The sequence below is a fragment of the Glandiceps talaboti genome, chromosome 8 (assembly GCF_964340395.1).
Source record: "Glandiceps talaboti chromosome 8, keGlaTala1.1, whole genome shotgun sequence".
NCBI lineage: Eukaryota > Metazoa > Hemichordata > Enteropneusta > Spengelidae > Glandiceps > Glandiceps talaboti.
In genome coordinates, this window is record NC_135556.1 from 13,696,780 (window position 1) to 13,721,997 (window position 25,218).

Below are 25,218 nucleotides of genomic sequence, written 5' to 3' on the forward strand. Positions count from 1 at the left end.
GACAATCGCGCTATTACTTTATGTCTACATAATCATAAAAAATTAGTTATGAAAATATGCCAATCTAGAGACAATAATTATACACTTTATTTATTAACGAAGATAAAACATTACATCAAACTTTGAATGGAAATCAGAAAACGGGTACAGTACACATACATACATGTATAATGTTAATGCAGATGACTGAAAACGCAAAACTATTATTGGAATTTATCAAAGTTCATGATCATTTGAATTTTTGCCTAAGGAAGATCTTTTCATCATTGATAATACTTTACGTGTACCGTTGTTATAAGTGACTGTATATACTAATTGGGTGTATAGGTGTTTTATTTGAGTTGTAATTGTTCATCTGAATATGCTAAACTGTGAGCACGCGTAAGAATTTAGAATTGTACCAGGTCTTGAGCAAATCATCACAGACCGCGGACCATGTCTTGTACCCCTGAAATGTTGTAGGTTGTATTAAAGTGAGTCTTAGGTTTAGAAGTTTGGTTTTAGTCAAAACAAATATGAATACAGAAAGGTGTATTCATTGGGGAATTGTACTTAACTCTGCACATACAATGAAACAAAACATAATGCTACGATGCAATCAGTATTCAGTCAATCTTGATTTGTTTTGATATGAACGCCCCAGTCATATATATACCCACACATGTAGAAGCTAAAATGTATTTCATATATTTGATTGTTTTCAATATTTTCATTTGCAATTGTTTAGACAAATATTACAAATAATCAATCATAACAATAATGGATCACAAAGAGATCGCAATACTTTCGCATACGGTATAATTTTAGCTAGTTCGGAAATATTACATCCAACGACTCTTGTATGTATTTGGTCAGTAATTTTGATAACCTCACACGCTTTTTCACCTCATCCCAGGCTGTATGTAGTGCAAATGTAGTACGTATACCACCGTCTTCCAAATTATCTTGAATAAGCTTCACTTTATCTTTCTGCCAGATACGAAAATAGAAAATAAGGGAAAAAACGATACACCATTTGTTGACATTTACAAGTATACATGCATGGGGTAGTTGGGGATGTAAAGATTTCTTTTCTTCTATTCATGCACCACGGCTCTCGTCCGAAGCCATTTGACCGGAGGTCATGTTACCCGTTTGTTTGTTTGTTTGTTTGTTTGGTTGGTTGGTTGGTTGTTTTTTTGTTGGTTGGTTGGTTGGTTGGTTGGTTGGTTTGCCGGTCGGTCGGTCTGTCTATCTGCCAGTCTATTGTTACGTATGACTTTCTTACATCTAAAATATCGAGTGATCGCCGAATGCTATATGACTGTGCAAATCATACACATTTTATGTTCCCCAACAACAATTTAGTTAGATAAGAAACAGGCTTCACACAGACCACTCATTGCAAATATAAACAACACCACACTCCTGCCGACAAGCAGGCACTGTATGTGCACACACATATCGCTTGTAATTTTGAATCAATACCCTTGTATGTGTCAAAATCTGAGCCTGCAGTATGATGATTTTCAATAGCTTGTTTGCTCCAAGGACGATGTGTGTGTGTATCTGTAGCTGTTGGGGTCGGATGATGTTGTCTATATTTGTTTTAAGTGGTCTGTGGGAAGCCTGTTTCTTATCTATTTAGATTGTTCTTAGGGAACATACAATGTGTATGGATACGCACAGTATTTCGGCGGCGATCCCTAGATGTTTTAGTAAATGTTTATGATTTGTGTAAATACTATATTTATGAGTTAGATATATTTGTGTTTCGTTTGCGCAAGATCAGAGTTACTTATTGCAAGACCAAAATGTTCGCTGTATGTTTTGCTATATATCAGTTTACTAATAATATTTGCAAATCTGAAAATCCGTACTGCTTTCACTACTTTTGTGAAATTTCAAGAAATTTATTATAATACTTCTTGGAAAATTAAACGAACCTTAAAAAGGCGACCAATACCTCGTGACATAATGTTCTTACAGGGTTGGCCTGTGTCACACTTTGCTGATAGTGGTCGTGGATTACAATAATAGGACAACATATAAATTATGTTACTTTAATTATGTCATCTTTGGCATGTAAATGATAATACCGTCAAAAGATTTTATTTGGAAATTGAAAGTTGTACTAAACTCCATTATATTAGACTTACTGGAAGAGATTTCGACTTTTGAAGCTTTTCTAAAAAATCTTCGATTGTTTGTCCAGGAGAATCTGGAAGTAAAATACATTGAAACAAATTTTAGGCACGTAATCGAGGCTTGTAATAATAATAATCCAGTTACTTAAGTACTTACTTGTCTGTGAGTTAAGAGATATTTGCCACTTGATACTTTACAACAATATCAGGGGAAATGTTAGAGGGGAATGCTACTCCATTTACATTTACTTGGGTTCTGAAATTTGTCATATGTTATAAATGCCATGCGATTGCCAAGAAACACATTCATCGTCCTAGCAGTAATCGATCGTTGCCTCATACATACGAATGCCATAGATCTAAAAATAAATATGTGAATTGGGTGATGTCATAACTTGCAATCGTAAGTGCAGATTATGTAAATGTAAAGAGAAAGCAGACCAACTTGTGAAAGAAACAGTTTCATCTATACTTTGATGTATCGCAAGTTTTCATTCAAAAAGAAAACTGATATGCTACCATACTTACCATCGGCGCCTCCTTCTGCTCTCATAGCTGCTTTCTGCATCAACTGGTGTTTGGCAATTTTAACGTATCTTTCCCCCATCATTAGTGCATATCGTAGAATTTCACAGACGCTTTTCTCAGTTTCATGATCTCTGTCTGTCTCGCCAGTGTAATTCTTGACAAAAAATGTGTGGTTTTTTGCACTTCCTGTAGCAGCTGAAGCTAGATGCTGAAATAAACGAATGTTGGGACGTCAAGAGACAAATTTGTTTTGATAAAGACCAACGTTAACTTAGACTTCTTATCAACCCTAAAGTTAGTGAATCATAAATTTGTGATTTTTAATGACTGTAAACGAAAATATCAAAAGCAATGGGCTCATCAGTCTCCTTACCAGTGTTGTTTCATAATCTTCTGGCTCAATCTTGTCTTTATGAGTGATCAGCGTTATACCGGCTACACCTACAATGAGAATATTCGATAAGATGTTGTTGTGTTCGACCACAAGATATTGGTGGGTTGACGAGTGTATAATTATATCTAAAGACCCTGTCCTTTAAGATTAACATTTTTAGTCAAATTAGCTGATATTAATGAAGTGACCGATTTGTAGGTAGTCCTCGGCATGTAGCCATAATAATTATGTTATTAAGTTGACTATCAAATCAGCACAGCAGCCATAGCATCAACAACTTTACATTGAAAATAACAATAAAACTTTAAATGCAAAATGTAAATGTGTTAGATATTTATCAGTTTCTCTAATGCTTTTATTTCTAACATATGTGTAAACTTAGTATTTAAAGACTGGGTTACTTCAGTGATTTGAAAGTCTGCAAATGTAAGTAGTTGTGCCGCAAAACCACATGATGTCAAAATATGCGAACCATGACTTATTGAAAACGTTTATCTCTTTTGCAGAAGGATCATAATCAACGGCTGCGGTAATCAGCTGACTTTGATGAAGTGAACTCTTTGTATGCTGTCCTTGGCATGTAGCCATAATGATTTTGTTGTTTATTTGCCTATACTATCAAATCAGCAGCCATAGCACCAACAGCATTGGAAATAAAATGTAAATCTATTAGACATTTATCAGTTTCCCAAATGCTTTCATTTCCAATATATGTGTAGACTTAGTATTTAAAGAGTAATTTTAGGGATTTGAAAGTCTGCGAATGTGAGTAGCTGTGCCTCAAAACCATGTATTAAGATGATGTTACAATACGCGTACCATGACTTATTGAAAACGCGTCTGCTTGCTTGCAAAGAGAATAGACGAATGACTTGCTGTCAGTGATGCCTCAGGCTGGTTCTTTCATTTCTTGTGCAGACAGATTGTAAAGAACGGCGATCGGCCGGGCGTTAACACCTAATCAGTCAATTTGATATGTTCTTCATTAATACAAAACATCGTTTGATATCTTACCCCTGGGTTTCAAGAAATCCCTCATCGGATTCAAATAATGATTCAGTCGTCCACTTGTGAGGCGTGGGTCTATACCACTGACGACAAATATGACACTGTGTATCCAATTCTTGATGTCGCCATGATCTGCATCGGCCCGAGGTGTGTCATTAGGTTCAAACTTTACTATCTGGCCAATAGTAATATTGCCGAACATGATATCGGCAAAGGCTGCAAGCTCATGTTTCCCATACTCTCCGAACCCTCGTGAGTCAACTAATAGGAAGTCCCAATCTCCAGCCAGATAATCACATATTCGGATCGTCCCTTCACCTCCTTCTGCTTTTACGTCAGCAGTTCCTAACATAAATGCAAAAGAAATGGTCATAGTTATAGGGACGTCTTTTTATCAAATATCAATGTAAGTATTCCATAACTACCAATGCAGTGAAAAAAATATATTTTTAAATAACATCTTATTTTTTGCCTTCCTTCTCACACACTTAACAACAATTGGTGATCATACATGTAGTTTTTTCCATGCCTCATCCAAATTATATGTCAATCGATTAAATCTCAATTGCAGTATCTATCTACCAGTATGTCCATCTGTTCATCCATCCATCCATCTATCCATCCATCCAAATAGATTCCTCCCTCCCTCACTCCATCCATCCCCGTCTGTCTGTCCATCAACCTGCACACCTGTCTGTTTTAAAGTGATAACAGTGATGGAGTAGAATACATGGAAGCACCAACCTCTTTGTGCCTCTCTCATGGTTCGCTCACAAGTACTTATGAAACTACTCTTTCCAGAACCTGCTGGTCCAAATAAACCAAGACGGAGACCACCCTCTTTACACATGTCTTTTACATCCATGTTCCCAAATGACCTCATACCGTTGATAGAGCCAAACCTATAATCTTTCAGTAATTCACGTTTCGAATCAATTTCTTTAAAAGCCTTCCTTCTCGTTTGATCTCGCTTGCTTTCTGCTTGTTGTTGCTTCCTATCTTCCTCCAAAAATCTGTTTCGAACTCTTTCTTTTGCCTCATCTTCTGCCTCAGTTTTCTTAACGTCAGTTATATCCTTGTCAACAATCTGTATTCTTGGCTGTTAGTGATGGGATAATGGGGTGATATTACCAACAGGGAACGAAGGTAATTTTGAGCTTCGTGTGAGTGTGTGTGTGTGTCTGTCTGTCCGTCCGTCCGTCCGTCCGTCCGACCGTCCGTCCGTCCGTCTGTCTGTCTGTCTGTCTGTTTGTCTGTCTGTCTGTCTGTCCATGTAAACGATATCTCATCAGTTCCAAATAAACAGTGTTACACATCTACTTCATGAGAATCCGAAAAAATAATACTATATAGGTAATTTCATTAGGTAAGAAATATTTTCTATGTAGCTTTTTACTTTAATAGTCAGTCATGATTATTTGCATCATAAGTTATACTTACTGTATTGATAATGAATAAAGAGAGAAACCAGTAATAGTTTAATTTACCTGTGCTGTTGCTTTACGTTTTTTGTTTTCTTCAAGTCGTTGTTCTTCCTTCAGCCTGGCTAAACGACGGTTGAATTGTTCACTTATCTCAGACTTTGCTTCGTCTACTTTACTTTGAGTTATATCCCTATACTCAACCCTAACCTCTTCTTTCTAATGGAAAAAAAACATATAGAGAAGTGTTAACAATAACATTCAATGTACATTTCATATCATCTCAAATCTTTATCTTTGCTCTGGCATTATCTTAAAGTTTACAACGTAAATGCCGTTATCAGTGTGAGTGTCGGATTCATTCAATAATTACAAGGGGATCGGTGGCCGGAGGAATTAGGGGGGGGGGGGGTTGTCACTTTTTAGAAATCGGTTGGCGGGGAGGGCCATATTTCACAAAATAGTGTTTGGGAGGGTTACATTTTACATTGACTAACTTAGGGTCCATTATAGGCATTATGTAAAATTAAATGGCCATTTTATTACCTTAAATGGGCCCTGTGAACCTTTCAATGAGCCTTATGCTATATGTTATATACACATATTTATGTACATACATACATACATACATACATACATACATACGTACGTACATACGTACATACGTGCATACATGCATACTGTACATACATTACATACATACATACATACATACATACATACATACATACATACATACATTAGCCTCAGTGACCCCTTTATTATTAGTATTATTTTAACTGTTGACACTGTGCTTTGCATTTATAATAGCTTTGGCTATGATATGCTAAAAACATGTTTCACCTTTAAAATAGTATACTAGTCTTGTAACCATATGGTAATGAACAACTCAAAACAAAATGTTAATAATAGCTATGGATATGATGTGATCAAAACATGTTTACTTTTACTATAGCATCCTTGTAACCATGGTAATGGACAGCCCAATCTTACCTTAAATTATGGCTGAGGGTTAGGATTAGGTATCATATTATCAGACCATATCATCAAATCGATGCTGACAACCATATATGGCATATAGTAAATAAATTACCAGCTGTGAGGGGAGAAGTGGGTGTCACAGGAGTGAAACCGGAACAGTTGGGTAAGGTCTTATTTTTTTAGGGATAAGGTTGTAGAAATATTGACCTCAGTCTGGACAATATAATGTCAGGAGTGTGCCCATCTAGTGTTAACGTTCTGTCCTGCAGCTCATCCAACGAGATCAAAACACACGTGCGGATTAATGCAATGCCTGCACTGATATACTGTGGTGGTAGTAGTTGGGGAAATAACTAAAGCCTTTAAAACTTGGTAGCAGCCATGGGATTAACTCCTTTAATTAAACCATTGATTCAGGGATTAGTGTCATTTTCCATGTCTGACAACATTTGAACCATATTTTCAAAATATTTAAACAGGAGGGTGGTCATATTTTAGAGAAATGAAATTGAAGGAGGGTCACTTTTTAGCACGACGAAATGGGGGAGGGATACATTTTACGCAACATTCCTCTGACCCTTTGCCCTTGCAAATACTGAAGGCTTCCTAATACCATTCACATTTCGTGAATATAAGCAGTTACACAGAGGAATTAAGTAGCATATAGGGTCACAGACTGGGTGTTCTTGTTTTGGAGAGTATAATTTTTACAACTTTAACATATCTATTAAAGATACCCACTGTACTCTAATTACGTACACTAAACCATCACTTGCTATGTGCAGAACTCAAACCAGTATATTAGGAACAATACATGAACGAACGATGGACATAATATATTATACATAAAGCCCCATTAATACTAAAATGTCACGAACACAACTAATATGCTATCAAGTGGGGTAACGATGCCGGCACATGATTTAACCGGTATCAAAAGACTGTATCAACATTAATATTACATTACTAGTATAGTTTTAATTGTTGTTTTTACATTTGTCATAGCTTATTTTATATCCTCACTTTAAAAAAAATGAAGTTTAATCAAGGCTAGTCGACACTTTGTAGTGTTTCATCACTGTCGATAACTTTATCTTATTTTGATATATATCGACAAGAACACTACAATTCAACCACATTGCATTATTTTCTCACTCTACGTGGTTACCCAATTGGCCCACGCAATATTACTTTCCGTACTTTTCTAAGTGCAACACCAACACCAACACGTTTGATTTGCCTGATTCAATGCTCCTTAGTAGACTTTCTCAATGCTTGTGTATTTTTCCGTTCCGCTTTGTCGCTTTTTAGCTATCTATCAAGTTCTAATATGTCAATATGGACTCTTTGCTAACCCATGACACTGGCGAATAGTGTTCTCAACCTTGGGGACCACTTGTATAGAGCATGTCTTGTCAATGTTCTTTTGTTTTAAATATAACACTGTGCATTATTGTCTAAAGTGTGCGCGTGTCCATTAACAAAACATTCGAAGGGTGTCTTCAACGTCTAGAGCGATTACTGACCATGAAAGTAAACCACTTTCGAAACACAATTGTTTTGAGGTCGTTGCATCTGAATACCTCTTGTGTTATTGTATTATAGTTATCTTATATATGGATACACTATTGACATTACTTTACCTTTGAAGACGAACCACCCATTTCACTTTAAGCTGAACAACAGTTGTAGTTGTATAATCAAAGAGACGGAACGAAACATGGACCAGTTACACTGTCTGCGCTTTGTGTGTCCTCTGTGTATAATCTTAACACACCGTAACCCCTATCTGTATGGCAATGATTCGACGTTGGACAAACACACATACTCGACTTTATAGCGCTGTCATGCGTTGGTGTTCGAATTCTTGGGACAAACCATTTGATGTCGGGGGTTTGAGATTGCCCAAAGACTATTAAAAACGTTACTACCACCGAAATGTTGATACATATGAGTTCTTACCTCACACAATGAGAGGTCTTGACTGGCAAAGTCGATATTTGTTTGATGTATTTATTTGTTTTCACCGGTGTTAACCTGAAGATATTTTGTTTCAATTTCAATGGGTAGGCATTTACATACATACATACATACATACATACATACATACATACATACATACATAAGTCAGACCAGATTATCAGGACTGGCCATGGGCAGACAAAGCTTACCGATTCATAGGAACAGGTTTAGGTCTATGAAATGTTGACCTGATTGAGGTGACCTTTGGAATCAGGTGACAGGTAATAAGAAGACACACACGTTTATACTTCTTGAAGTATGCATTAATCAATTCTGAAGACCCACTCACTATCCCCCTCCTTCGCGTTTTAAAATATGCTCATGCCCCCCCCCCCCACACTGAAAACAACTGTTTTGTAGCTCAACTTATTACCTCATCAAATTTAAAACTACAGAGAGATATTTATATTTGCAAAACTATAAACCCTCTTGCAGTCTGGACATGTTCAATACAGTATCATAAATTGATAATGAAAATGAATGTCAGATTCCACATATCATACGAAATGTCTTTACAAATAGGGTTTGCCTTCATAAGGATTAAATTTAATTTGGCCCTAATCCACTTTTAGAGATACTTAGTAGTGAACACGTTTTGAACACGGAGACATGTAGGAAACCATTTTAGTATAATCTATCAAAACATGGACATAATGAAAGCCATGAGAATAAATACTACCGATACAACTACATCGAAAAGAAACCACAAGAATTTAAATCGTCCAACCATCTTATCCCGCGATGAAATAATCAAACTTTTATATGAACATGTACAAGCAGTCATCGGAGATGACTCAGCCCCCGCAATGGATGTTTAAGAGAATTGCCACCGATCATGGTAGTGTGATATATTAGATTGAATGAAATATAGTGCCAATGGCATTGTAGCACAACTGTATAATTGACTGAATATTTGCATACATTTTTTGAATGTTTACTTATTTGTCTATTAATCCCTGTTGTCATCGTTGCAATATAAGTGATCATTTGGCTGTTGCTATGGGCGTGGTACTGTTGCTAGGCACATTTATATACATTTTAGAACGTTTATTCAATTGTCTATTAATACATATCTTTATGTTTGCAATATTCCTGATCATTTGGCTGTTGATATGGGCGTGGTACTGTTGCTAGGCACATTTACATGCATTTCTTGCATGTTTATTCAATTGTCCATTAATTACTGTTGTTACCTTTGCGATATAGGTGATCATTTAGCTGTTGCTATGGACGTTGTCTTGTTGCTAGGTACATTTGCATATATTTTTTGAAGGTTTGTTTATCTGTCTAATAATCTCCTGTTAGCTTTGTGAAATACACCACCGTTTGGCTGTTGCGATGGGCATGGTTATGGGTCTAAGGATATTTGCATACATTTTTGAGAATTTACTCACTTGCCATACTATTACTATTTGACCAAAATGCACTGCCATTTGGTTGTGCTATGGGCGTAGTCATTGTTGCTTTCTCCAAAATATTTTACTGAAAATCTGCAGAATAACACTTCTAGTAACATCTCACCAAGTTTTAGTCTCATTGACAACTCATTTACACCTAATTTGCATATCATTCATGTAATCATTATATGCTTGATATTTCTGTAGACCCCAGTAGTATACAAAATGAGAAAGCTAGCGCAGTCCCTTTTTAATCTATTATATAGCCAAATAAAGTCTCTTTCCTATATTAATAAATTTATTAATATATTTTTTATATCTATATAATCCGTTAAAAGACAAAATAAATCTTATTCGTAAAAATTGGCTAAAAAATGACTAAATTTGTTGTAGTTGTTATAAGTAAATTAACCGCATCCTTCGGTACCACTACCGGTAGTGAGGTCACAGATCCTACCGGTGTTTATTTAAACAAATAATAAGACTTCAGTTTTAAAAAGATTTGACGCCATCGTAAACGCCACCAACTAAGTCTCACTATCTCTGGATATTCTGCATTCCATTTATCCCAAAATCGTTTTAAAATTTGATTCTGCGAAAATGCTTCCATTTTCAACTCTATAGTGCAGCTTCCCGATATTCTCCTAAATATAATAGAATTGCTTTTATAATTACGCTAAAGTTGAGTGATCGATATCGTGTTGGTTCTATATAAACTTTAGTTGAAACTTCACTAATTGATAAAAATATTATAGTAACAGTTCTTAAAAGATAATAATTTAGTTTATATTTTTTTAAAACTTTTTTAATATGGTTTTTAGGGTTATAGACGCTTCGACTGTTGCTGCGACTTCTAGTTTTTTGATTAAAGTTTTCTTCGGAAAGATTCATCTAAAGATTTATCTGAAGATTCATCTGAAGATTTATCTAAAGGTTTATTTAATGAATTACAACAGTCAAAACAGTGAAACCTTCCATAGATCTTACCACAAATGTTTTTACAAATAACCCGTTGGTCATCATGAGGTATATTATTTTTTTTTACATATGTTACAATGTACGATGTTATACCATTTTTTTTCGTTTACTTTTTTGTTCATTAAATCACAATAAAGTCGTTTACATAATTGACATTCCATTGTCTTACGATTCTTACAGTATAGTTAGTTTATTAGTTTATTAGTTTATCAATTTATTATATTATATTATGTTATATTATTTATTTTTTTTATTAAATAAACTAATAATATTCCACCACCAGCTAAATAAATGTATTGATATAACTTCATATCATTGGAAGGTTGGTAATAGTTACTAAATTCGGGTTCATTTTTAAGACTGGCAAGACTGGTGAGTGTACCGCCGCTACCGCTACCGGTGGTAGGACTCTGCGTACCGAAGGGTGTCTCTGGATGAAATTCAAGATATAAATTTAAGTTTTGATCAGTCAGAACGAGATTTTGTCTCGCATGAACATCTAAATTTTTTTGTTTCGCTATAAAATCTAATACTTTCTGTCTATGTTCCAACCATACTTCTCGATCTTTATTGAAATCTCCAAAGCTAAATCATGTCTATTTAATTCTTTTTCATGTTCTTCTTTCATATCATCGTCACCTGAAGCTGCCTTAGCTATATAACTACCTCCAACAAAGGCAGTTGCATTTAAAATAGCTCCACCAACTATCATCGCAATTGCCGCACCCATGCCAAATAAATACGTGTAACTTTGTATAGTATATATACTATTAAGATATATTCTTTTTTAATATATTACATTCCTTTATAAGGATCAACTGGCAACATATTTCTTTGTTCCAACATATCTTTCTCTAATACTGATCCACTCACAGCTATTGCGAGATAAGCAAACTTCTTGAATGAAGTACTTGTTTTAGGACTGTCTGGAGCCATCTTTATAGTCTTGTCAAGTATAAAACTATTTGCTATTGTTAAAGCAGATAAAACTGCACCATCATATAGGCCATTTACGATTAGTTTAGTATAGTCCGTCATTGCTTTCAGTTATATTGCGTATATATTATATAATATATATAAAAAATAAATGAAATAAATGGAATAAATGAAATAAAAAATAATTAATGTTATTCCATTTCAAGTAGAGCTTGCGGAGCTGTATTTTTAACTGATTCTACCGACCGGAATGTAGTTAATTGTTTAGACGCTTGCGGGTCTGGTGACGACTTGGTGTTTACACTTGATTGTAAAAACCATTGTCTTTTATAATATAAACCAGCTGCTCCAATTACTAATGAACCAAGAGTTAATAAAACCATAGTATTATTAAATTGCGAGCTTTCATTGCTTTCAGTTGTCTCCGTTGGTCCTATTGATTTAACGTTATCGTTTACTCTATCGATTTTCATTTTTAATTTTTTTCGTTTTTTTGCTTCAGCTGAAATTATTGCTAATTTTTTTCCCCATTCAACTCGACCTGGATTTTTAGTTTTACCCTTCGGACTGTTTGTAGTAACAGTTTCTACTTGAGTTTTTACTTGAGTTTCTACTTTGGGTTGTGTTACACTTGCTTCGACTTCTGTATCACTCATTTTTACACTAATATATATAATAACTATATAATAACTATATAATACAAAATATTTTTTTAAATTACTTTAATTTTTTGAAACTCTTTTCAACTAAGTCAAGTTCCAAGTTGTTTTCAATATCTTGATCAAGTTCTTTAACAAGTTCTTGTACATGTTGTCTCAAGTCATTTAATTTATTTTTCAAGTCATTCAAGTCATTACTCAAGTTACTTTTCTTGGGATAAGGGTGAAGAGTAAATGTTTTAGACTCATGATTATATCTAAAACAAAATCTTTATTATTATGTCGTTCAGATAAATTTGGTAATTTAATATCTTTAAGATCATTAAGTGCAAGTCCTTGAGATCTTCCAATACCTAGTTCAAAATTTGATGTCATCATTATAGTATGTAATATATTTATACTATATATATGTTTAATACAAAATATTTAAAATATTTTTTTTAAATTATTTTATTTTTAATCAAGTCAATTTCAAGTTGTTTTCAATATCTTGATCAAGTTCTTGTTCATGTTGTTGATCAAGTTCTATAACAAATTCTCTAATAAGTTCTTGATCAAGTTGACTCAAGTCCGAAGGGTTATTAAAGTCATTCAAGTCATTTTTTTCAATTTGACTATTCCTACCGGTCTTTTCAGTTAAGTCACTTTTCTTGTGGTGACAAGTGTGACCGAAGGATGCATTGTGTGTTGTAAAGTTACTGTAAGAGTGAAACTCTATATTATTTAAAATAGTGACACCACCACTTGTCAATGCCAAAAGAGGACCATAATTATATGCTAACTTTCCAGTAAGTTGTTTGAATTGACTCGTAACGAGAAAATTGTTTTTCAAGTCGTCACTTAATTTATTCACATCATGTACTGGAAGAACAAGTCCTACTAATTTACTAATCCCAAATAAAACTCCATTTACAATGTTGTCACTGACGAGAGAACTGTAAGTGTTTTCATATATCTTATAATATTTTTCAATTTCTTTATCGCTCGCTTTTTCAATATATTCGAGAGTGAAATTTTTTCCTAAGAAAGCTTTTGATTGTCCAGCAGCAATGATACAAAGTAATCTTTCTCTGTACGTAACTATTGGAGATGCTTGCTCTGATGTTACACTCGCGGCGCTTCCGGTCGGTGCGGGTGTTGTTCCTTCCTTCCGGTGTGGTGGTATTGATTCAACTGGCTGTAAAATTTCTGCCAACGACTGTTCCATTTCACAAGTTTTATATTATATATTTGTATTAAATATTTTATTTAAAAAAAATAGTATATGATACCTAACTGAATAAATAGCCATAAAATATAATTGATTAACATAACTGCCAAGACTGTACCAGATTAATTATACTAGATCGTTCCACTTTAGTTATACTAAATCTATACTATATGGTTGTCTTAAACGAAATACTAATTTACTATAAGGAGTATTTTTTAATTGTTTTATATATTCACTAATTTCTTCCTTATTTAATTCCATTCCATAGTTTTCAATTATTTCTTTAACATCATTTTTACTCGGTGTGTAATAAAGAACTAGCATACCGATGTTTTCTCGAAATGTCTTAGCGATACTCGTAAATTGTTGCGTAAGTACCCATACGCTAATATTATCATGACGAGCTGAAAATGCTAACTTAGTTAAAATATTGACACGAGATTTGACATCCTTCGTGAAAGCGCAGTCATCTAGTATAATTAGACTAGTAAGGTTTTTTGCCGAAGGGTTATTTTCATTACTTTTATAACACTCATACGCGAGTTCAATAGTTTCGTTTATTTTTTCTATGTTGGGAATCATTATAATAATGTCTGAGTCTTTGTAAATACATTTTTTATCGTAAGCTTTATTGTTTATGAACGTCGGACAGATTATGATTATATAATCGAATACGTTTTTATAATACGTTTGTAATACAAATGTAGTTCCATAATGAACTCTGTTTTACCCGAACATGTCGGTGCACTAATAAGCATATTGAAAGGAGGGTCAAGCCAGATGCTGCTGCTGCTTCGGCTCATTTTCCTAGCTTTAGCGTTGGTAGAGTATACCGGTAGGATCTTCAGTATATACTATCCTCAGGCTATCCTATACCGCCAGGGCTATCAATAATGTTAATATATGTTAATAATGTTAATACATAATAGATTTTAATTTAGATCCTTCAATATTAAGCTTGGCATCACTTATAATGAAAATATTTGCGGTTATTTTTACTTGCGGGTCTGTGGATTCTCGTTGAATTTCCAGTTGAACCCCATCTTTTGTATTCATGACTGTCAGACCACTACCGTGATATCTATTATCCTTAAAACTTCTTAAATCAATAAACAAACAATATTTATTTAATAGAAAGTTTTCCTCAGTTATTTCCTCTAGTTTATCGCAACAGAACTCGGATGACATGAAATAACGTCTGGTTTCTTCCCAAAATTTTCTAGGAGATAATCCCTGTGCATACACTTTATTTGCGATACCTTCTATCGTTATTGAAACAGAATTAATACTAGGATTAAAGAATAGTTCGGTGTCTAATGCATTTTGTAGCTGTGGTGTACTGAATAATATAAAAATTCCTTTCAAGCTTCTACGCGGTACATTAATGTTCTGGTTAATAATTGTTTCCGTATCGGGGAAGTTAAATGTTCTCTCATGATGAATATGCTCGTAAAGAAAACTTTTACCGCTGTTATAATAACCATTAATTTCCATAGCTAACTTTGGATCTCTTATCGTTTCATATTCAAGTTGAATATTTTTTAAAGCATAATCCCAACCAGTCGTGTCTTCACTTACTAGGATTTTATTAACGGGAGCGAGAGTAATCTCCCATTCGAAATGGCTTCCTAAGCTCGAAGGATATACGGCTCCATGACCATTCATTATAGGATGCAATTTCGCTAGATCGATCGCATATTTTTTACCATATGCCTTATGAAGTGCACCCTCTCCTAAATAATTCCCGCCACCAACTCCATCGATATTATCGCTTCTCAATTTTCGGAGATTTTCTGACTGAATTCCATACAGCGTTTTATTTGTTCTATCCGAATAGAGATCTGTATACGTTTGTATTAAATTGTAGTTTGATAAATCCATTAATTTTGCCCCTTCGAATTTTAAAATTAAATTACTGATGATGTTAGCGGACAGGTTTTGAACAACGAAGTTCTTATTATGACCATTTAGTTTAAGATCAAAAACGAGATTGAATTTACCCGTTAGAACAACAGTGTTTTCTAATTTTGGACATCTGATATATAAATGTTCACCGGGTTTTGCACTATTTGGATTATTCATTACAACGTGATGAGTTCGTTCTCCTTTACTACCGAGTGCGTTCAATTTTGAGTAGTCACCTTGTAGTTCTCTATTGTAAGGCATTTTTTCTTTTACTATACTATATATCATACTATTTATTTATTTATTTTTTTTGTTTAGTGCGTAGCAGTAAAATCCGTTCATACCGACCGGAAAGCCTCCTATAAAGGTATATCGTTATTGCAGTTGCCAACAACCATACATGTTCAGCTATAAATCCTACAACTTGTCCCGCTGTTTTTAAAACGAATGACACGATAGAACCGATAATACCCGGCAGTGCTATAGCTGCTTTATTACCTAACCATTTTAATACATCCGCAACACGTTTAATAACCCTTCGGACCGCTTTGACTGGACCACCACTACCGCTACCGCTAGGAGGACTACCGGTAGGACCAACGGGTTGTGATTTGATTCCTAATGTAATGGCTATGGTAGTTATAATTAAACCGAGTGCTGTTGCCAATGAAACTATAGTAAGTCCATTGCATTTGAAAAGAATTATCAGTTTATCTTTAATACTAAGATTCGAGTCTTTGAGTACTTCTTTCAAAGAAGATGTCTCAGCTAACTTATTGTGTAAAATATTAGTTTCTTTATTATATTTTAAAATATGAATCTCAATTCTACCTAATTCTTTTTTTTCATCTTGCGTTAATTCTTCGATTCTCTGTCTATTTTCCAATTCTTTTTTTCTATTATACAAATCTTCTAAACTTTTGACTGCTGTATCAATTTCTTTACGCATGATTGTATATTCAGGATTGAGTTCATTCCATTCTTCAATTTTGTTTTCAATCTTACTGATTTCATCTTTATTACCTACAGTGTCTCTTCTGAGGTAAGCTTGTTGGTCCCTTAATTTACCAATCATTGATGGTGTTAAATCCTGTATTGCTACTTCATCCACATTTACCCTTTGGAAAGGACTGGTAGACCCCGGTGGAATCGAAGTCGTATCCTCGAAAAGCCTATTAGCAGCTGCAGTACCAATTTTACTTTTTATTGTACTATAAGCTAAAAGTTTACCGTTTCTTGTAATCCGTTGATTTCTTATGTTATGATACAACTGTCCATCATGTCCTACATATGTATTGAATCGTAATTCAGTTCGATTAACTGGCACGCCACTTTTTTGGATAACTGCATCAATAGTATCTTCCAATATTTTATTTTTAAATTCAGTCAGTTTAGCTCCAGCACTGCCAGCACCAACGGGGCCACCGACGCTATCGCTAGGAATGGGTTCTGTGAATGATGTTTCCAGCTCCATTAATTCAAAATCCAAGGAATCTTGTTCGTAGTCATCCGCTGGTGTCATTTCCAAGTCTACTTCAGGGTCATCTACATTTTCATCTACATTAATATCGAAAGGAATATAGTCAGCCGTCTTCCTTGCGGTACAGTCTTACTAATATTATACAAATACTGACAAGACTATATAAATAAGTAACTTAAAATTATTATCCCGACTATTATTCCCATCGTAGAATATTCATGAACAACGTCACCGCCAGGGCTCTCACCATGCGCTGCTACCGCTACCGGAGGTAGGACCGCTGCTTCGGCTGCTACCACTGCTGGCGTATCTAGTCGTTGCACCGGATCATCATGGCCTTCCATTTCTTTTAATGCCGATTCTTTTACGTCATTATTTATGTTGTTATAACCGAACTTCATATCTTCCGTCGCTTGTTGTAAGAAATTGTTATAACCCGCCACATTCATATTCAAATTAATAATCATTTTACTCCGGATTAACCATAAAGAAGGAGAAATAGCTAGATCTAACTTTACCCTCGTTGCATTAATTACATTTTGATAACGTGGTATACTATCGTCCTCATTAATGCCTCTCGTCTCATCCTCGAGTAATGAAATCATTTTTTGTCTCGTTTCTTGACCAGCACCGCCAGAGTCTGCTATACTTACTCGCGTGTCTGCTTGACTTCCTAACACGCAATATACATAAGATTCGATCGATCGATTTAATCTTCCTAAACCAGCTTGCGTAAAACCCATGCTATTTGGTAAAGCAAAATAATTGTACTGCTTATAATCGGGATTTTGAAATTTATACCAATGCCAACTTCAACGAGCCTCATCTGGAGCATAAGGTAATTCAACCATTTTATCTTGATATTTATATTGAATATCTTTTATATATGGTTTTTTCCACCACTCATAACCGACACCTATACCATTGTTTCCCGATGTGTCATACATGAATCTGAAATCTGTATTATAATCTAACCCGAATTCATCGCATATTTTATGATAAGACGGTAAGTCATATAAATTATCGATTTTATTAAAAGTATCGGGATCGTCAGGTAGTGGGCAAGAAAGTTCATTCAATATTCTTCTTATAGTAAAGTACATGTGAAATCTAAAAAATGATTGAATCTGTTTCGGAATATCATCATTATACAGATGATCATGAATACTAACACCGCATCCGGTCGTAGCTAACCAAACAGCAAAATTCAATTGTTGATCCCAGTAACCCATATTTGGACCTTTCAACCACTTGTTAGCACTGTCTGCATTTTTATGAATTAATATATAGTTTTTGAATATATCTCTCAATTTTATATTGAATCGATCGGTTTCACTTACATAAACAACCATATTGATTAATATGTTTCGTATATCGTCCTTCGAATCCATCTTTTCATCAAATGGTTGATGTAGTGCATAATTAGCATTTTGTGCTAAAGTAAATGGTTTTGGAAAGTGGGGCTGTTCCTGCAGTTCCTGCAGTTCCGGTACGACTCTTCCTTGCGGTCCTTTCGGTCCTTGCAGTGCGGATAAAGGTGGCTTTCCGAAGGGTGGTTTCGTCTTCCGAAGGGTCGTCTTCGTCGTTTCCGTTCTTCCTGGTGGTATTAATGGTGGTGATTCTGTATAAAACGGTCTATATAAATTTGGCTTGTTGTGTCTTGTTAACCCTACGGACTTCGTATCTGGTAATCCTAATGACCACATTTTTCTAATACATATATATTAAAGGGATTACATAAATTATATGAAACTATGTGAAACTATATAAAACATACTAATAAATTTCCATAATTATCTTGAAATATACGTCTGTTTCTAGTATCTTGTATTAATTTAAGAACCCAGTATTCATTTAAAAAATTAATCTCTTGATTGTCCTCTGTCTCCGGAAATAAATTTATGAATTCTATACGTTTAAAAAAATTCTTTTTTTCGACTTCTTTACTAAAGGATAAAATAGTCTGATATAATTTTTGATCTTTCAATTTTTCTCCTGCATTTACTATTAATACGTGCATATTTTTCCTTCTCAAGTTGTCCCATTCTAGCTCTATATTAAAACCAAGGACGTCTCTGTACTTCTTTAAAAATTTAGTTATATTACGTTCTCCAAACATTTTCTACTATATATTATTACATTATATTATTTTAATTCTTTGATATTTTCAATCGGTTCCCAAGAATTGAATTTATCGTCATATCCTAACCATTTTACCAATGCGTATTCATGGCCTTTGATTTTTTTCTTACGTAATATTTTTTCAACTTTGTATTGCTTCGATTCTTTAGTCGTGTCAATCGATAATTCTTGCTCATAAAACGTGCCTTCAATGTCTTCACCAGATAAATCTTCCAGAGTGTAAATAATAACGGGACCAAAGATAATTTGTTTGATTTTGAAAAGTTCACGCGTGTAGTTTGGTAGATATCCTTTGGCAAACACATTCTTATATTTAGAAATTCTCACGGTATCATCGATATTAAACTTCGGAGTTCCATATTCAACAGTGAGATAAGCACCGTACAAATTATACCAAACGATGCTTCCTTCGGAGTCATGTGGATTGAATTGTGATAGGTATTGTTGTAACCATTCACTAAATGATCTAGTACATCAACCCATTGTCTAGTCTGTTTATCGGTAAAATATTTATACATACGTGATTTAAGTGTCCTGTTAAAACGCTCGACAACCGATGCCTTTTTATCTGACCGTGTACTAAACCACTCAATTTCACGATTTTCGAAGATATCTTTAACGTATTTATTATAAAATTCTCGTCCTTCATCAAATTGTATTTTATTCGGTTCACGGTCTTTAAAAATTAATTCAAAGGAGTCAGCCATTTCAATACCACGTTTTGACTTGAGTGGTATCGCCCAGGCATACTTAGATAACACATCGATAACAGTCAAGATGTAACGATACCCATGATTCTCACGGTTCCCACTCTGGTCATTAGGCATATCTACAATGTCGGCTTGCCACTGATCATCGATTCCAGAAACATATACTTTGCGGTAAGGGAACTTTTTAATCGCTGGTTTGTGCATAGTGTAAACCTCTTGTTGTTCCAACCATTGTTTCAATTCCTTATGCTTAATTTTTTTAATTTTTTTTTGTTTCACATCGTCTTTGATTTTACGCCACAATTTTGCGATGCCGCTGTATGCTAAATCAGAATTATAATACAAGTCTCGCAAATACTGATCCATAGTGTATTATATTAGTAAACATTATTTTTCACTATTTTTGATTTCGTACCACCCACCCTTCGGTGCGGTCCGGTACCTCCAGTGTCTGAATAACCATTCAGTTTATAATACTTTAAATAACGTTCTAAAGGTGGAGTATAATTAGCATTTTTTTGCATTTCGAGAGACTTCATAAATACTTTTTGAATAAGTTCTTGAGATGTTTCGGAGTAAATATTTGCTTGCGTATATGTTAGTAATTCTTTGAAATTCTTATATTGTATTTTTAATCGTGATACTTTATCCGATAATTTTAAGTTTTGGTTTACAACTGTAACGACTATAGGAACAGCTGCTAATAAACTAACAAATACCGGTATCGCTGGAACGGCAGCTAATGCACCAATACCTGAAATAATTCCACTAGTAATAAGTATCCCTTTATTAACACGACTTAATAATTTATAAGAACGTCTATACGCACTACATACTCGTATAAGATAATCGACTAGGTCTTGTACCATTTTAATATTTTGATCAATCATTTGTGGTATCACTACAATTATACTATATATTTAAAAATATTATTTTTTAAAGGTTTGATAATCAAAGTGGAACGATAAGTTATTTTTCTATAACTGCGATCGAAGACCGTAAAACTATGAGTGACTTTAACCCTTTTTTTAGTATGAATTAATCGAGACACAGATGCCGGTATAATTTGTTTGTTTATAACAAATGTTGAATGAGATATTTTAATTTTATCATCGAATTTTATATTAAAATTAATTATTGAGCTCTCTTCAATATCCTTAGAAATACTAGCGGAGTCTATAAAATGTTGAATGTGATAAGCTCCTGGTTGAATAAAGTAATCATTTGTATCACTATCAAATATTACTTTATCCGTGTTTATTATATGAGAAAATTCATTTACGAATAATCTAGCTTTTATAATCTAATTCAATTATCGCAATCTTGTCTGGCTCCGATGGCTTTGGAGGTGGAATCGGTTTTAATTTAAACGTATTATTTCCATATTCTAAGTGATATTTAACACCTGTGATTGGTTTCTTAATTTTAATATCCTTAAGATCATTAAGAGATAAGCTGCGAGAGTTAATTGTTGCAGTCATTATTACATTATGTGTATGTGTATATATAATTAATCTTTTTAATTTTTTTTAAATTTATATTTAAAATACTTTAAAATCTATAAGAAACAAACGTTTCAAAGTTATTGTTTTAATATTTAGAAACTTTAACCCTTGTGTTATTGCGTGTGACACTTCATTTTCCTGTAATGCTTCCACTAATTTAGGTAACGTTTTATTTTTTGTAAAAGTAACGTTAATATTCTCGTTCTCAATATGAATTTTAATAGTTAATAATGTACGTTGTTCGCACTTTATTGAAAATCCATCTAAGAAAGTATCGTATTCACCCTCGGTGTTTAATTTAATACATTCGATAATAATGGTACCGCTGGTTACTTTCTTCATATCATCCACTGCCACATCACTAGCACTAGACAATTCTAGTTTAGCCACATCAATAGGTTTCAAAGCGTATGTTTTAAACTGCGTATCATAAAATAACATAACATTTCCTTCATCAAGGGAATAATCACAAAACCATTTCCCTGAATTCATATTTCTAATAAAAATATTGTCACTATCTACGAATGTTTTTATAGAACCCAATTTTAAATGCAGCGTTAAGTTCAACAGGTCTAATCTAGGATCTGGTTCCGGTAAATAATGTCTGATATCAGTTAATTTAAATGTTTTATCATTATCGTTATAAACTGTCACATAAGGAACTCGATCAGTTAAACCATGATCAATGGTTAATGGCTTTTCAAGCATTTCGGCATAATCCCGTGGTAAATCAAAAGTATAGAACGTAGCAGCTCTGTTGCTATATGCAAAACCAAATGGTACATGATATTTAGATACTTTATATTCTTCAATCGTATCATCCACATCATTTAAATCTGCTAAATTATTAGTATGTTCGTGGTTTAATTGAACCGTCGATGGTTCTATACTATATTTTTTCTTTTCATTTTTCCATCTTAAAACAAAATCTTTATTATTATCTCGTCCGTATAAATTTTTTGCGTTAATATCTCTGAGATCATTAAGTCCAATTCCTCGAGGTGTTATCTTACCTAGTCCAAAATCTGATGGCGATGGCATATTATTTTGTATTTTTGTATATATAATATATAATATATAATATAATATAATATAATATTAAAACAATGAAGTTGTATATATGAAAAATCTAGTGATATTACTACCAATTTTACAGAAACGCTGGTTGGTTATAAACAGATACGATTATTAGAGTGTAAACTATATAATTCCTGGTATAATATTACGAAAGAAAACAATGAAATTGCTTTTACCGTTAACCCTAAACGATCAGTTAAAAAAGTAGAACCGGGTAATTACAATGAAGAAACATTATCGCAAGCGATTGGTAGATCGCAATTAATTAATTTTAAGAGAATTGTAGCAACGGGAAAAACACAGATGGTACTCGGTGATAATGTTAAAGTAAACTTTTCAAAGCCTAAGAATTTTGCGAGATTACTTGGTTTTGAAGAGAAAGAATATATTTCATCGGGTATTAGTCCAAACAGAGCAAATTTTCTTACTGTGACTGAATACGTAGTCCATTGCGATATTATAGATACACCTACTAATTACATCAATGGGAAAAGGTCTAATTATTTACAAATTTTAATGTTAGAGGACCAGGATGATATAGGAAAAGCTACTACTTATTCATTTCCCGATAATATTCCAGTACCCATCAATCAAATGTATATAACTAATCTTCGAATTTGGATAACTGATCAAAATAACATGCCAATAGATTTTAATGGTCGGCCAATTTCATTTCTACTCGAGCTAACTTAAAGGTTACTAAGGTTACTAAGGTTACTACTAACGTTTCTTACAGTACCATCCTTCCTATCGGTCGGTAAATTAACGTGACCATATGCTAACGTGTTACGATGATCGAGAACATAGCGTTTATCATTGAAGCAACTCAAAGAAGTCTTATTAATTGTATAACTACCGATCTGATGATTTATAGATCGAATAGTGTTCATAGAATGTCTCTTTTGTAAATTTTCAAAAAGGACAGTCTTATATTCCTCGTGAGTAATATTCTTTTTAATAACTATCTTTTTAATACCTTTTGCTTTCCGGGTTGACGAAGTCGAAGCAGTTCCATTTACTAAAGTTTCTGTGATATAAGAGTACATTTTACTTCGAAGTCCAATAAATTCGGTAATTGGCAAACCGGCACATTCATCTTTCATTTTACCGATTACTTTTTTATTAAAACCAAAATAGTATGGACTCTCAGTTGAGTAATCACTATTATCGAACAGGTCTTTGTCTCGATAGAAATCTTTATAGGGATCAACAGCTTTAATTTCATACATTAATGAATCTGTATCTGTGAATAACAACTTGGCTAATGAACCATATTTTTCTTTGATATAGTTGTAATGAAAGTCATACATTAAAGTTTTGGATAAATCAAGAATACTTATCCCAACATATAAAGGTTGGTTTAGGGTTAATCTTTCCTTTTTGTTTTCAACAGCAACCAATCCTTTCGTTATAATTTTTTTGCGTAACAAACGTTGGTTTAGATACTAATTTTGGGGGTTTTTTGTCGTACATAATTTTATATTACGATGCTTACGTACATTCATCATGGTCCAAATACAGAGTTATTCATTAGTTTGAAGAAATCTTTTTCGAAGGCATTTTTAGCTTTCTTTCTTTTTTCCGTGTTAAAAAAAATGTATTGTGACATCCACTTCGATTGGTTAAACTCAATAGCTCTATGGATTTTAGTGACTTTTAAACCGAGTGATAAATATTGTTTTAAGTTTTGGAAATGAAATACGTAATTCCTTTTCGGTTTCAAAGTTGTAGTTAATTTCTCTATATTTCCGCATTTGATATTAAATAAGTCACGTATCTTTTTATTATGCAGAGATAACATATCTTCGGTAATACATAGTCTCTAAGGAGCTAAAGGATAATCGTTATGAAGATCGTGCAACTCATTAGGATACTCCAGATCGACTTCAAGAATTAATCCACGTTCACTTTCATTGGTATAATTATCTAAGTATTTACTTAAGCCTTTGCAGTCTTTACAGTCAAGCAAATCTATATCAACCCATTTAAAACCATCCGTTGGTAAAGATTGAACCATTGCCCAACCATACAAATTATTTGCGTCTAAATATATGATATATTTTGATTCCTGGGTTGAGTCATAATCTTTCATATATGGATTGTTTGCCTTTGCATGGCCAGCGGATATATATGAAATACCTCCACGAAGACCTTTTTCTATAAAAAGATGCATATCTATATCCGTTAATAGTTCGAGATTAATTTTTAAGCAGGCATCCCAAGATAATCCTGGAGCGCTGAAGTAATGACAAGGGTCGAGGTTATAGTATAGATTGCATGTTTTTCGGAAATCTTCAAATACATCAGTTAATAAAAGTACATCAGTTTTAAGGTACAGATCATGGTAATCACCCATGGTTTGCATATTAAAATGCTTCCATATATCTTGCGCATGCTCATAATCTTCATCGGTAATAGCAGTCTCATTTAGAATAGAATAGAATGTTTCCTTTAGTGGAAGATTAATATCATTGAATTTTTTGGTGGAATCCATATAATCGTAAGGATATACACCTTTTCTCGTTAATAATTTTAAACTATTAGGGAATTCTTGTTCCGTGTATTTAAAATCACTCGTGTTATTAACGAGTTTTTCTAATGAAGCATTCAAGAAATTTAAACTATCTATGAAGACTAAATTAGTACCAACCATTATAGCCATAGAATGTGGGATAATACTAATCTTTTCATTAAAATTTTCAAGGGTTTGTACGATGAAATGACTGTCATATCCTTTTA

General features: G+C 33.7%; 2 protein-coding genes across 3 annotated transcripts in view; one reads left to right on the forward strand and one right to left on the reverse strand.

Annotated features, from left to right (window-relative positions):
- The window catches only part of LOC144438936 (uncharacterized), a 106,045-nt gene that overhangs the window by 22,887 nt on the left and 57,940 nt on the right, over window positions 1-25,218 (forward strand). The window lies entirely within an intron of this gene.
- On the reverse strand, window positions 200-8,242 carry LOC144439227 (uncharacterized). The gene is made up of 8 exons (XM_078128500.1): window positions 8,102-8,242; window positions 5,544-5,696; window positions 4,801-5,155; window positions 4,063-4,401; window positions 3,028-3,095; window positions 2,655-2,862; window positions 2,139-2,200; window positions 200-969 (listed from the first exon to the last, which is right to left on the reverse strand). The coding sequence occupies exons 1-8, from the start codon at window positions 8,120-8,122 to the stop codon at window positions 808-810; spliced, it is 1,368 nt and encodes a 455-aa protein (XP_077984626.1). The 5' UTR covers window positions 8,123-8,242; the 3' UTR covers window positions 200-807.

Coding starts and splice junctions, on each gene's coding strand:
- LOC144439227 (XM_078128500.1), bottom strand. CDS start 8,122: ATGGGTGGTTCGTCTTCAAAG. Junction 5,697..8,101: donor TGGGTGGTTCGTCTTCAAAG/GTAAAGTAATGT, acceptor TTTTTCCATTAG/AAAGAAGAGGTTAGGGTTGA. Junction 2,201..2,654: donor AGCAGAAGGAGGCGCCGATG/GTAAGTATGGTA, acceptor TTTTACTTCCAG/ATTCTCCTGGACAAACAATC.